At 63.5% G+C, this 14,704-nt stretch overlaps 1 protein-coding gene across 2 annotated transcripts in view; it reads right to left on the reverse strand.

Moving 5' to 3' along the window:
- The window catches only part of LOC102057736 (NPC1-like intracellular cholesterol transporter 1), a 42,655-nt gene that overhangs the window by 23,602 nt on the left and 4,349 nt on the right, over window positions 1-14,704 (reverse strand). For both annotated transcript variants that reach the window (XM_055696381.1, XM_055696382.1), the window contains exon 5: window positions 14,507-14,635. In XM_055696381.1, coding sequence (XP_055552356.1) covers window positions 14,507-14,635 — 129 coding nt within the window. The remainder of the gene's footprint in view (window positions 1-14,506; window positions 14,636-14,704) is intronic.

Below are 14,704 nucleotides of genomic sequence, written 5' to 3' on the forward strand. Positions count from 1 at the left end.
AGGCACCCTCAGCACCCAAAGGCACCGCTCAGCACCCAAAGGCACCCTCAGCACCCAAAGGGAAGGCACCCTCAGCACCCAAAGGCACCGCTCAGCTCCCAAAGGCACCGCTCAGCACCCAAGGGGAAGGCACCCTCAGCACCCAAAGGCACCCTCAGCACCCAAAGGCACCGCTCAGCACCCAAGGGGAAGGCATCACTCAGCACCCAAAGGGAAGGCACCGCTCAGCACCCAAAGGCACCGCTCAGCACCCAAAGGGAAGGCACCCTCAGCACCCAAAGGCACCCTCAGCACCCAAAGGCACCGCTCAGCACCCAAGGGGAAGGCATCACTCAGCACCCAAAGGGAAGGCACCGCTCAGCACCCAAAGGGAAGGCACCGCTCAGCTCCCAAAGGCACCCTCAGCACCCAAAGGCACCGCTCAGCTCCCAAAGGCACCGCTCAGCTCCCAAAGGCACCTGCTCAGCACCCAAAGGCACCGCTCAGCACCCAAAGGGAAGGCACCCTCAGCACCCAAAGGCACCCTCAGCACCCAAAGGGAAGGCACCCTCAGCACCCAAAGAGAAGGCACCCTCAGCACCCAAAGGGAAGGCACCCTCAGCACCCAAAGGCACCCTCAGCTCCCAAAGGCACCGCTCAGCACCCAAAGGCACCGCTCAGCACCCAAAGAGAAGGCACCCTCAGCACCCAAAGGGAAGGCACCCTCAGCACCCAAAGGCACCGCTCAGCTCCCAAAGGCACCGCTCAGCTCCCAAAGGCACCGCTCAGCACCCAAAGGCACCGCTCAGCTCCCAAAGGCACCGCTCAGCACCCAAAGGCACCTGCTCAGCACCCAAAGGCACCGCTCAGCACCCAAAGGGAAGGCACCCTCAGCACACAAAGGCACCGCTCAGCACCCAAAGGCACCTGCTCAGCACCCAAAGGCACCCTCAGCACCCAAAGAGAAGGCACCCTCAGCACCCAAAGGCACCGCTCAGCACCCAAAGGCACCCTCAGCACCCAAAGGGAAGGCACCCTCAGCACCCAAAGGCACCCTCAGCACCCAAAGGCACCCTCAGCACCCAAAGGGAAGGCACCCTCAGCACCCAAAGGCACCGCTCAGCTCCCAAAGGCACCGCTCAGCACCCAAGGGGAAGGCACCCTCAGCACCCAAAGGCACCCTCAGCACCCAAAGGCACCGCTCAGCACCCAAGGGGAAGGCATCACTCAGCACCCAAAGGGAAGGCACCGCTCAGCACCCAAAGGCACCGCTCAGCACCCAAAGGGAAGGCACCCTCAGCACCCAAAGGCACCCTCAGCACCCAAAGGCACCGCTCAGCACCCAAGGGGAAGGCATCACTCAGCACCCAAAGGGAAGGCACCGCTCAGCACCCAAAGGGAAGGCACCGCTCAGCTCCCAAAGGCACCCTCAGCACCCAAAGGCACCGCTCAGCTCCCAAAGGCACCGCTCAGCTCCCAAAGGCACCTGCTCAGCACCCAAAGGCACCGCTCAGCACCCAAAGGGAAGGCACCCTCAGCACCCAAAGGCACCCTCAGCACCCAAAGGGAAGGCACCCTCAGCACCCAAAGGCACCCTCAGCTCCCAAAGGCACCGCTCAGCACCCAAAGGCACCGCTCAGCACCCAAAGAGAAGGCACCCTCAGCACCCAAAGGGAAGGCACCCTCAGCACCCAAAGGCACCGCTCAGCACCCAAAGGCACCGCTCAGCTCCCAAAGGCACCGCTCAGCACCCAAAGGCACCGCTCAGCTCCCAAAGGCACCGCTCAGCACCCAAAGGCACCTGCTCAGCACCCAAAGGCACCGCTCAGCACCCAAAGGGAAGGCACCCTCAGCACACAAAGGCACCGCTCAGCACCCAAAGGCACCTGCTCAGCACCCAAAGGCACCCTCAGCACCCAAAGAGAAGGCACCCTCAGCACCCAAAGGCACCGCTCAGCACCCAAAGGCACCCTCAGCACCCAAAGGGAAGGCACCCTCAGCACCCAAAGGCACCCTCAGCACCCAAAGGCACCCTCAGCACCCAAAGGGAAGGCACCCTCAGCACCCAAAGGCACCGCTCAGCTCCCAAAGGCACCGCTCAGCACCCAAGGGGAAGGCACCCTCAGCACCCAAAGGCACCCTCAGCACCCAAAGGCACCGCTCAGCACCCAAGGGGAAGGCATCACTCAGCACCCAAAGGGAAGGCACCGCTCAGCACCCAAAGGCACCGCTCAGCACCCAAAGGGAAGGCACCCTCAGCACCCAAAGGCACCCTCAGCACCCAAAGGCACCGCTCAGCACCCAAGGGGAAGGCATCACTCAGCACCCAAAGGGAAGGCACCGCTCAGCACCCAAAGGGAAGGCACCGCTCAGCTCCCAAAGGCACCCTCAGCACCCAAAGGCACCGCTCAGCTCCCAAAGGCACCGCTCAGCTCCCAAAGGCACCTGCTCAGCACCCAAAGGCACCGCTCAGCACCCAAAGGGAAGGCACCCTCAGCACCCAAAGGCACCCTCAGCACCCAAAGGGAAGGCACCCTCAGCACCCAAAGGCACCCTCAGCTCCCAAAGGCACCGCTCAGCACCCAAAGGCACCGCTCAGCACCCAAAGAGAAGGCACCCTCAGCACCCAAAGGGAAGGCACCCTCAGCACCCAAAGGCACCGCTCAGCACCCAAAGGCACCGCTCAGCTCCCAAAGGCACCGCTCAGCACCCAAAGGCACCGCTCAGCTCCCAAAGGCACCGCTCAGCACCCAAAGGCACCTGCTCAGCACCCAAAGGCACCGCTCAGCACCCAAAGGGAAGGCACCCTCAGCACACAAAGGCACCGCTCAGCACCCAAAGGCACCTGCTCAGCACCCAAAGGCACCCTCAGCACCCAAAGAGAAGGCACCCTCAGCACCCAAAGGCACCGCTCAGCACCCAAAGGCACCCTCAGCACCCAAAGGGAAGGCACCCTCAGCACCCAAAGGCACCCTCAGCTCCCAAAGGCACCGCTCAGCACCCAAAGGCACCCTCAGCACCCAAAGGCACCGCTCAGCACCCAAAGGGAAGGCACCCTCAGCACCCAAAGGCACCGCTCAGCACCCAAAGGCACCTGCTCAGCACCCAAAGGCACCCTCAGCACCCAAAGAGAAGGCACCCTCAGCACCCAAAGGCACCGCTCAGCACCCAAAGGCACCCTCAGCACCCAAAGGGAAGGCACCCTCAGCACCCAAAGGCACCCTCAGCTCCCAAAGGCACCGCTCAGCACCCAAAGGCACCCTCAGCACCCAAAGGCACCGCTCAGCACCCAAAGGGAAGGCACCCTCAGCACCCAAAGGCACCGCTCAGCACCCAAAGGCACCTGCTCAGCACCCAAAGGCACCCTCAGCACCCAAAGAGAAGGCACCCTCAGCACCCAAAGGCACCGCTCAGCACCCAAAGGCACCCTCAGCACCCAAAGGGAAGGCACCCTCAGCACCCAAAGGCACCCTCAGCACCCAAAGGCACCGCTCAGCACCCAAAGGCACCCTCAGCACCCAAAGGCACCGCTCAGCACCCAAAGGCACCCTCAGCACCCAAAGGGAAGGCACCCTCAGCACCCAAAGGGAAGGCACCCTCAGCACCCAAAGGGAAGGCACCGCTCAGCACCCAAAGGCACCCTCAGCACCCAAAGGGAAGGCACCCTCAGCACCCAAAGGCACCGCTCAGCACCCAAAGGCACCCTCAGCACCCAAAGGGAAGGCACCCTCAGCACCCAAAGGCACCGCTCAGCACCCAAAGGCACCGCTCAGCTCCCAAAGGCACCGCTCAGCACCCAAAGGCACCGCTCAGCACCCAAAGGCACCTGCTCAGCACCCAAAGGCACCGCTCAGCACCCAAAGGGAAGGCACCCTCAGCACCCAAAGGCACCGCTCAGCACCCAAAGGCACCTGCTCAGCACCCAAAGGCACCCTCAGCACCCAAAGAGAAGGCACCCTCAGCACCCAAAGGCACCGCTCAGCACCCAAAGGCACCCTCAGCACCCAAAGGGAAGGCACCCTCAGCACCCAAAGGCACCCTCAGCACCCAAAGGCACCCTCAGCACCCAAAGGCACCGCTCAGCACCCAAAGGCACCCTCAGCACCCAAAGGGAAGGCACCGCTCAGCACCCAAAGGGAAGGCACCCTCAGCACCCAAAGGCACCGCTCAGCAGCCAAACGCACCCTCAGCAGCCAAAGGGAAGGCACCGCTCAGCTCCCAAAGGCACCCTCAGCACCCAAAGGCACCCTCAGCACCCAAAGAGAAGGCACCCTCAGCACCCAAAGGCACCGCTCAGCACCCAAAGGCACCCTCAGCACCCAAAGGGAAGGCACCCTCAGCACCCAAAGGCACCCTCAGCTCCCAAAGGCACCGCTCAGCACCCAAAGGCACCCTCAGCACCCAAAGGCACCGCTCAGCACCCAAAGGGAAGGCACCCTCAGCACCCAAAGGCACCGCTCAGCACCCAAAGGCACCTGCTCAGCACCCAAAGGCACCCTCAGCACCCAAAGGGAAGGCACCCTCAGCACCCAAAGGGAAGGCACCCTCAGCACCCAAAGGCACCGCTCAGCACCCAAAGGCACCCTCAGCACCCAAAGGGAAGGCACCCTCAGCACCCAAAGGGAAGGCACCCTCAGCACCCAAAGGGAAGGCACCGCTCAGCACCCAAAGGCACCCTCAGCACCCAAAGGGAAGGCACCCTCAGCACCCAAAGGCACCGCTCAGCACCCAAAGGCACCCTCAGCACCCAAAGGGAAGGCACCCTCAGCACCCAAAGGCACCGCTCAGCACCCAAAGGCACCGCTCAGCTCCCAAAGGCACCGCTCAGCACCCAAAGGCACCGCTCAGCACCCAAAGGCACCTGCTCAGCACCCAAAGGCACCGCTCAGCACCCAAAGGGAAGGCACCCTCAGCACCCAAAGGCACCGCTCAGCACCCAAAGGCACCTGCTCAGCACCCAAAGGCACCCTCAGCACCCAAAGAGAAGGCACCCTCAGCACCCAAAGGCACCGCTCAGCACCCAAAGGCACCCTCAGCACCCAAAGGGAAGGCACCCTCAGCACCCAAAGGCACCCTCAGCTCCCAAAGGCACCGCTCAGCACCCAAAGGCACCCTCAGCACCCAAAGGCACCGCTCAGCACCCAAAGGGAAGGCACCCTCAGCACCCAAAGGCACCGCTCAGCACCCAAAGGCACCTGCTCAGCACCCAAAGGCACCCTCAGCACCCAAAGAGAAGGCACCCTCAGCACCCAAAGGCACCGCTCAGCACCCAAAGGCACCCTCAGCACCCAAAGGGAAGGCACCCTCAGCACCCAAAGGCACCCTCAGCACCCAAAGGCACCGCTCAGCACCCAAAGGGAAGGCACCCTCAGCACCCAAAGGGAAGGCACCCTCAGCACCCAAAGGGAAGGCACCCTCAGCACCCAAAGGCACCGCTCAGCTCCCAAAGGCACCGCTCAGCACCCAAAGGGAAGGCACCCTCAGCACCCAAAGGCACCGCTCAGCAGCCAAACGCACCCTCAGCAGCCAAAGGGAAGGCACCGCTCAGCTCCCAAAGGCACCCTCAGCACCCAAAGGCACCCTCAGCACCCAAAGAGAAGGCACCCTCAGCACCCAAAGGCACCGCTCAGCACCCAAAGGCACCCTCAGCACCCAAAGGGAAGGCACCCTCAGCACCCAAAGGCACCCTCAGCTCCCAAAGGCACCGCTCAGCACCCAAAGGCACCCTCAGCACCCAAAGGCACCGCTCAGCACCCAAAGGGAAGGCACCCTCAGCACCCAAAGGCACCGCTCAGCACCCAAAGGCACCTGCTCAGCACCCAAAGGCACCCTCAGCACCCAAAGAGAAGGCACCCTCAGCACCCAAAGGCACCGCTCAGCACCCAAAGGCACCCTCAGCACCCAAAGGGAAGGCACCCTCAGCACCCAAAGGCACCCTCAGCACCCAAAGGCACCCTCAGCACCCAAAGGCACCCTCAGCACCCAAAGGCACCCTCAGCACCCAAAGGGAAGGCACCCTCAGCACCCAAAGGCACCGCTCAGCACCCAAAGGCACCTGCTCAGCACCCAAAGGCACCCTCAGCACCCAAAGAGAAGGCACCCTCAGCACCCAAAGGCACCGCTCAGCACCCAAAGGCACCCTCAGCACCCAAAGGGAAGGCACCCTCAGCACCCAAAGGCACCGCTCAGCACCCAAAGGCACCCTCAGCACCCAAAGGGAAGGCACCCTCAGCACCCAAAGGCACCCTCAGCTCCCAAAGGCACCGCTCAGCACCCAAAGGCACCCTCAGCACCCAAAGGCACCGCTCAGCACCCAAAGGGAAGGCACCCTCAGCACCCAAAGGCACCGCTCAGCACCCAAAGGCACCTGCTCAGCACCCAAAGGCACCCTCAGCACCCAAAGGGAAGGCACCCTCAGCACCCAAAGGCACCGCTCAGCACCCAAAGGCACCCTCAGCACCCAAAGGGAAGGCACCCTCAGCACCCAAAGGCACCCTCAGCACCCAAAGGCACCGCTCAGCACCCAAAGGCACCCTCAGCACCCAAAGGCACCGCTCAGCACCCAAAGGCACCCTCAGCACCCAAAGGGAAGGCACCCTCAGCACCCAAAGGGAAGGCACCCTCAGCACCCAAAGGGAAGGCACCGCTCAGCACCCAAAGGCACCCTCAGCACCCAAAGGGAAGGCACCCTCAGCACCCAAAGGCACCGCTCAGCACCCAAAGGCACCCTCAGCACCCAAAGGGAAGGCACCCTCAGCACCCAAAGGCACCGCTCAGCACCCAAAGGCACCGCTCAGCTCCCAAAGGCACCGCTCAGCACCCAAAGGCACCGCTCAGCACCCAAAGGCACCTGCTCAGCACCCAAAGGCACCGCTCAGCACCCAAAGGGAAGGCACCCTCAGCACCCAAAGGCACCGCTCAGCACCCAAAGGCACCTGCTCAGCACCCAAAGGCACCCTCAGCACCCAAAGAGAAGGCACCCTCAGCACCCAAAGGCACCGCTCAGCACCCAAAGGCACCCTCAGCACCCAAAGGGAAGGCACCCTCAGCACCCAAAGGCACCGCTCAGCACCCAAGGGGAAGGCATCACTCAGCACCCAAAGGGAAGGCACCGCTCAGCACCCAAAGGCACCGCTCAGCACCCAAAGGGAAGGCACCCTCAGCACCCAAAGGCACCCTCAGCACCCAAAGGGAAGGCACCCTCAGCACCCAAAGGCACCCTCAGCTCCCAAAGGCACCGCTCAGCACCCAAAGGCACCTGCTCAGCACCCAAAGGCACCCTCAGCACCCAAAGAGAAGGCACCCTCAGCACCCAAAGGCACCGCTCAGCACCCAAAGGCACCCTCAGCACCCAAAGGGAAGGCACCCTCAGCACCCAAAGGCACCCTCAGCTCCCAAAGGCACCGCTCAGCACCCAAAGGCACCCTCAGCACCCAAAGGCACCGCTCAGCACCCAAAGGGAAGGCACCCTCAGCACCCAAAGGCACCGCTCAGCACCCAAAGGCACCTGCTCAGCACCCAAAGGCACCCTCAGCACCCAAAGAGAAGGCACCCTCAGCACCCAAAGGCACCGCTCAGCACCCAAAGGCACCCTCAGCACCCAAAGGGAAGGCACCCTCAGCACCCAAAGGCACCCTCAGCACCCAAAGGCACCCTCAGCACCCAAAGGGAAGGCACCCTCAGCACCCAAAGGCACCGCTCAGCACCCAAAGGCACCTGCTCAGCACCCAAAGGCACCCTCAGCACCCAAAGAGAAGGCACCCTCAGCACCCAAAGGCACCGCTCAGCACCCAAAGGCACCCTCAGCACCCAAAGGGAAGGCACCCTCAGCACCCAAAGGCACCCTCAGCTCCCAAAGGCACCGCTCAGCACCCAAAGGCACCCTCAGCACCCAAAGGCACCGCTCAGCACCCAAAGGGAAGGCACCCTCAGCACCCAAAGGCACCGCTCAGCACCCAAAGGCACCTGCTCAGCACCCAAAGGCACCCTCAGCACCCAAAGAGAAGGCACCCTCAGCACCCAAAGGCACCGCTCAGCACCCAAAGGCACCCTCAGCACCCAAAGGGAAGGCACCCTCAGCACCCAAAGGCACCCTCAGCACCCAAAGGCACCGCTCAGCACCCAAAGGCACCCTCAGCACCCAAAGGCACCGCTCAGCACCCAAAGGCACCCTCAGCACCCAAAGGGAAGGCACCCTCAGCACCCAAAGGGAAGGCACCGCTCAGCACCCAAAGGCACCCTCAGCACCCAAAGGGAAGGCACCCTCAGCACCCAAAGGCACCGCTCAGCACCCAAAGGCACCCTCAGCACCCAAAGGGAAGGCACCCTCAGCACCCAAAGGCACCGCTCAGCACCCAAAGGCACCGCTCAGCTCCCAAAGGCACCGCTCAGCACCCAAAGGCACCGCTCAGCACCCAAAGGCACCGCTCAGCACCCAAAGGCACCTGCTCAGCACCCAAAGGCACCGCTCAGCACCCAAAGGGAAGGCACCCTCAGCACCCAAAGGCACCGCTCAGCACCCAAAGGCACCTGCTCAGCACCCAAAGGCACCCTCAGCACCCAAAGAGAAGGCACCCTCAGCACCCAAAGGCACCCTCAGCACCCAAAGGGAAGGCACCCTCAGCACCCAAAGGCACCCTCAGCTCCCAAAGGCACCGCTCAGCACCCAAAGGCACCCTCAGCACCCAAAGGCACCGCTCAGCACCCAAAGGGAAGGCACCCTCAGCACCCAAAGGCACCGCTCAGCACCCAAAGGCACCTGCTCAGCACCCAAAGGCACCCTCAGCACCCAAAGAGAAGGCACCCTCAGCACCCAAAGGCACCGCTCAGCACCCAAAGGCACCCTCAGCACCCAAAGGGAAGGCACCCTCAGCACCCAAAGGCACCGCTCAGCACCCAAAGGCACCCTCAGCACCCAAAGGCACCGCTCAGCACCCAAAGGCACCCTCAGCACCCAAAGGGAAGGCACCCTCAGCACCCAAAGGGAAGGCACCCTCAGCACCCAAAGGGAAGGCACCGCTCAGCACCCAAAGGCACCCTCAGCACCCAAAGGGAAGGCACCCTCAGCACCCAAAGGCACCGCTCAGCACCCAAAGGGAAGGCACCCTCAGCACCCAAAGGGAAGGCACCCTCAGCACCCAAAGGCACCGCTCAGCACCCAAAGGGAAGGCACCCTCAGCACCCAAAGGCACCGCTCAGCAGCCAAACGCACCCTCAGCAGCCAAAGGGAAGGCACCGCTCAGCTCCCAAAGGCACCCTCAGCACCCAAAGGCACCCTCAGCACCCAAAGAGAAGGCACCCTCAGCACCCAAAGGGAAGGCACCCTCAGCACCCAAAGGCACCGCTCAGCACCCAAAGGCACCCTCAGCACCCAAAGAGAAGGCACCCTCAGCACCCAAAGGGAAGGCACCCTCAGCACCCAAAGGGAAGGCACCGCTCAGCACCCAAAGGCACCGCTCAGCACCCAAAGGCACCCTCAGCACCCAAAGGGAAGGCACCCTCAGCACCCAAAGGCACCGCTCAGCACCCAAAGGCACCGCTCAGCACCCAAAGGCACCCTCAGCTCCCAAAGGCACCGCTCAGCACCCAAAGGCACCGCTCAGCACCCAAAGGCACCGCTCAGCTCCCAAAGGCACCCTCAGCACCCAAAGAGAAGGCACCCTCAGCACCCAAAGGGAAGGCACCCTCAGCACCCAAAGGCACCGCTCAGCACCCAAAGGCACCGCTCAGCACCCAAAGGCACCCTCAGCACCCAAAGGGAAGGCACCCTCAGCACCCAAAGGCACCGCTCAGCACCCAAAGGCACCCTCAGCACCCAAAGGGAAGGCACCCTCAGCACCCAAAGGGAAGGCACCGCTCAGCACCCAAAGGGAAGGCACCGCTCAGCACCCAAAGGCACCGCTCAGCACCCAAAGGGAAGGCACCCTCAGCACCCAAAGGCACCCTCAGCACCCAAAGGGAAGGCACCCTCAGCACCCAAAGGCACCCTCAGCACCCAAAGGGAAGGCACCCTCAGCACCCAAAGGGAAGGCACCCTCAGCACCCAAAGGCACCGCTCAGCACCCAAAGGCACCCTCAGCACCCAAAGGGAAGGCACCCTCAGCACCCAAAGGGAAGGCACCGCTCAGCACCCAAAGGGAAGGCACCGCTCAGCACCCAAAGGGAAGGCACCCTCAGCACCCAAAGGCACCGCTCAGCACCCAAAGGCACCCTCAGCACCCAAAGGCACCGCTCAGCTCCCAAAGGCACCGCTCAGCTCCCAAAGGCACCCTCAGCACCCAAAGGCACCGCTCAGCACCCAAAGGCACCCTCAGCACCCAAAGGCACCGCTCAGCTCCCAAAGGCACCGCTCAGCTCCCAAAGGCACCCTCAGCACCCAAAGGCACCGCTCAGCACCCAAAGGGAAGGCACCCTCAGCACCCAAAGGGAAGGCACCCTCAGCACCCAAAGGCACCGCTCAGCTCCCAAAGGCACCGCTCAGCTCCCAAAGGCACCGCTCAGCACCCAAAGGCACCTGCTCAGCTCCCAAATGCACCCTCAGCACCCAAAGAGAAGGCACCCTCAGCACCCAAAGGCACCGCTCAGCACCCAAAGGCACCCGCTCAGCACCCAAAGGGAAGGCACCCTCAGCACCCAAAGGCACCGCTCAGCACCCAAAGAGAAGGCACCCTCAGCACCCAAAGGGAAGGCACCCTCAGCACCCAAAGGGAAGGCACCCTCAGCACCCAAAGGCACCCTCAGCACCCAAAGGCACCGCTCAGCACCCAAAGGCACCCTCAGCACCCAAAGGGAAGGCACCCTCAGCACCCAAAGGGAAGGCACCCTCAGCACCCAAGGGGAAGGCACCCTCAGCACCCAAAGGGAAGGCACCCTCAGCACCCAAAGGCACCGCTCAGCACCCAAAGAGAAGGCACCCTCAGCACCCAAAGGGAAGGCACCCTCAGCACCCAAGGGGAAGGCACCCGCTCAGCACCCAAAGGCACCCTCAGCACCCAAAGGGAAGGCACCCTCAGCACCCAAAGGCACCCTCAGCACCCAAAGGGAAGGCACCCTCAGCAGCCAAAGGGAAGGCACCCTCAGCAGCCAAAGGCACCGCTCAGCACCCAAAGGCACCGCTCAGCACCCAAGGGGAAGGCACCCTCAGCACCCAAAGGGAAGGCACCCTCAGCACCCAAAGGCACCGCTCAGCTCCCAAAGGCACCGCTCAGCACCCAAAGGCACCCTCAGCACCCAAAGGGAAGGCACCCTCAGCACCCAAGGGGAAGGCACCCTCAGCACCCAAAGGGAAGGCACCCTCAGCACCCAAAGGCACCGCTCAGCACCCAAAGAGAAGGCACCCTCAGCACCCAAAGGGAAGGCACCCTCAGCACCCAAGGGGAAGGCACCCGCTCAGCACCCAAAGGCACCCTCAGCACCCAAAGGGAAGGCACCCTCAGCACCCAAAGGCACCCTCAGCACCCAAAGGGAAGGCACCCTCAGCAGCCAAAGGGAAGGCACCCTCAGCACCCAAAGGCACCGCTCAGCACCCAAAGGCACCGCTCAGCACCCAAGGGGAAGGCACCCTCAGCACCCAAAGGGAAGGCACCCTCAGCACCCAAAGGCACCGCTCAGCTCCCAAAGGCACCGCTCAGCACCCAAAGGCACCCTCAGCACCCAAAGGGAAGGCACCCTCAGCACCCAAAGGCACCGCTCAGCTCCCAAAGGCACCGCTCAGCACCCAAAGGCACCCTCAGCACCCAAAGGGAAGGCACCCTCAGCACCCAAGGGGAAGGCATCGCTCAGCACCCAAAGGCACCGCTCAGCACCCAAAGGCACCGCTCAGCACCCAAGGGGAAGGCACTGCTCAGCACCCAAAGGGAAGGCACCGCTCAGCACCCAAAGGCACCCTCAGCACCCAAAGGGAAGGCACCGCTCAGCACCCAAAGGCACCCTCAGCACCCAAAGGCACCGCTCAGCACCCAAGGGGAAGGCATCACTCAGCACCCAAAGGGAAGGCACCGCTCAGCACCCAAAGGCACCGCTCAGCACCCAAAGGCACCGCTCAGCACCCAAAGGCACCCTCAGCTCCCAAAGGCACCGCTCAGCACCCAAAGGCACCGCTCAGCTCCCAAAGGCACCGCTCAGCTCCCAAAGGCACCCTCAGCACCCAAAGAGAAGGCACCCTCAGCACCCAAAGGGAAGGCACCCTCAGCACCCAAAGGCACCGCTCAGCACCCAAAGGCACCGCTCAGCACCCAAAGGCACCCTCAGCACCCAAAGGGAAGGCACCCTCAGCACCCAAAGGCACCGCTCAGCACCCAAAGGCACCCTCAGCACCCAAAGGGAAGGCACCCTCAGCACCCAAAGGCACCGCTCAGCACCCAAAGGGAAGGCACCGCTCAGCACCCAAAGGCACCGCTCAGCACCCAAAGGGAAGGCACCCTCAGCACCCAAAGGCACCCTCAGCACCCAAAGGGAAGGCACCCTCAGCACCCAAAGGCACCCTCAGCACCCAAAGGGAAGGCACCCTCAGCACCCAAAGGGAAGGCACCCTCAGCACCCAAAGGCACCGCTCAGCACCCAAAGGCACCCTCAGCACCCAAAGGGAAGGCACCCTCAGCACCCAAAGGGAAGGCACCGCTCAGCACCCAAAGGGAAGGCACCGCTCAGCACCCAAAGGGAAGGCACCCTCAGCACCCAAAGGCACCGCTCAGCACCCAAAGGCACCCTCAGCACCCAAAGGCACCGCTCAGCTCCCAAAGGCACCGCTCAGCTCCCAAAGGCACCCTCAGCACCCAAAGGCACCGCTCAGCACCCAAAGGCACCCTCAGCACCCAAAGGCACCGCTCAGCTCCCAAAGGCACCGCTCAGCTCCCAAAGGCACCCTCAGCACCCAAAGGCACCGCTCAGCACCCAAAGGGAAGGCACCCTCAGCACCCAAAGGGAAGGCACCCTCAGCACCCAAAGGCACCGCTCAGCTCCCAAAGGCACCGCTCAGCTCCCAAAGGCACCGCTCAGCACCCAAAGGCACCTGCTCAGCTCCCAAATGCACCCTCAGCACCCAAAGAGAAGGCACCCTCAGCACCCAAAGGCACCGCTCAGCACCCAAAGGCACCCGCTCAGCACCCAAAGGGAAGGCACCCTCAGCACCCAAAGGCACCGCTCAGCACCCAAAGAGAAGGCACCCTCAGCACCCAAAGGGAAGGCACCCTCAGCACCCAAAGGGAAGGCACCCTCAGCACCCAAAGGCACCCTCAGCACCCAAAGGCACCGCTCAGCACCCAAAGGCACCCTCAGCACCCAAAGGGAAGGCACCCTCAGCACCCAAAGGGAAGGCACCCTCAGCACCCAAGGGGAAGGCACCCTCAGCACCCAAAGGGAAGGCACCCTCAGCACCCAAAGGCACCGCTCAGCACCCAAAGAGAAGGCACCCTCAGCACCCAAAGGGAAGGCACCCTCAGCACCCAAGGGGAAGGCACCCGCTCAGCACCCAAAGGCACCCTCAGCACCCAAAGGGAAGGCACCCTCAGCACCCAAAGGCACCCTCAGCACCCAAAGGGAAGGCACCCTCAGCAGCCAAAGGGAAGGCACCCTCAGCAGCCAAAGGCACCGCTCAGCACCCAAAGGCACCGCTCAGCACCCAAGGGGAAGGCACCCTCAGCACCCAAAGGGAAGGCACCCTCAGCACCCAAAGGCACCGCTCAGCTCCCAAAGGCACCGCTCAGCACCCAAAGGCACCCTCAGCACCCAAAGGGAAGGCACCCTCAGCACCCAAGGGGAAGGCACCCTCAGCACCCAAAGGGAAGGCACCCTCAGCACCCAAAGGCACCGCTCAGCACCCAAAGAGAAGGCACCCTCAGCACCCAAAGGGAAGGCACCCTCAGCACCCAAGGGGAAGGCACCCGCTCAGCACCCAAAGGCACCCTCAGCACCCAAAGGGAAGGCACCCTCAGCACCCAAAGGCACCCTCAGCACCCAAAGGGAAGGCACCCTCAGCAGCCAAAGGGAAGGCACCCTCAGCACCCAAAGGCACCGCTCAGCACCCAAAGGCACCGCTCAGCACCCAAGGGGAAGGCACCCTCAGCACCCAAAGGGAAGGCACCCTCAGCACCCAAAGGCACCGCTCAGCTCCCAAAGGCACCGCTCAGCACCCAAAGGCACCCTCAGCACCCAAAGGGAAGGCACCCTCAGCACCCAAAGGCACCGCTCAGCTCCCAAAGGCACCGCTCAGCACCCAAAGGCACCCTCAGCACCCAAAGGGAAGGCACCCTCAGCACCCAAGGGGAAGGCATCGCTCAGCACCCAAAGGCACCGCTCAGCACCCAAAGGCACCGCTCAGCACCCAAGGGGAAGGCACTGCTCAGCACCCAAAGGGAAGGCACCGCTCAGCACCCAAAGGCACCCTCAGCACCCAAAGGGAAGGCACCGCTCAGCACCCAAAGGCACCCTCAGCACCCAAAGGCACCCGCTCAGCTCCCAAAGCCACCCGCTCAGCACCCAGCGGGGGCACCCAAGGGTGCTGGCACCCCCAGCCCCCCGCGGTGCATACCAGGACGCGGCGCCAGGCCGTGTACTCGCCCAGCGCCAGGGCGATGTAGGCGAAGACCACCAGGTAGCTGATGGCGAAGACGGGGATGTCCTCCCCGGTGGTGCGGTTGATCTCGTCCTCCAGCGAGCGCTGAGCAGGGCGGAGGAGTGAGGGGGGGGCTGGGCACCCCAGGGTGCCCCCCCCACACACCCCCCCCAG

The sequence above is a fragment of the Falco cherrug genome, chromosome 18, assembly GCF_023634085.1.
Source record: "Falco cherrug isolate bFalChe1 chromosome 18, bFalChe1.pri, whole genome shotgun sequence".
NCBI classification, from domain to species: Eukaryota; Metazoa; Chordata; class Aves; order Falconiformes; family Falconidae; genus Falco; species Falco cherrug.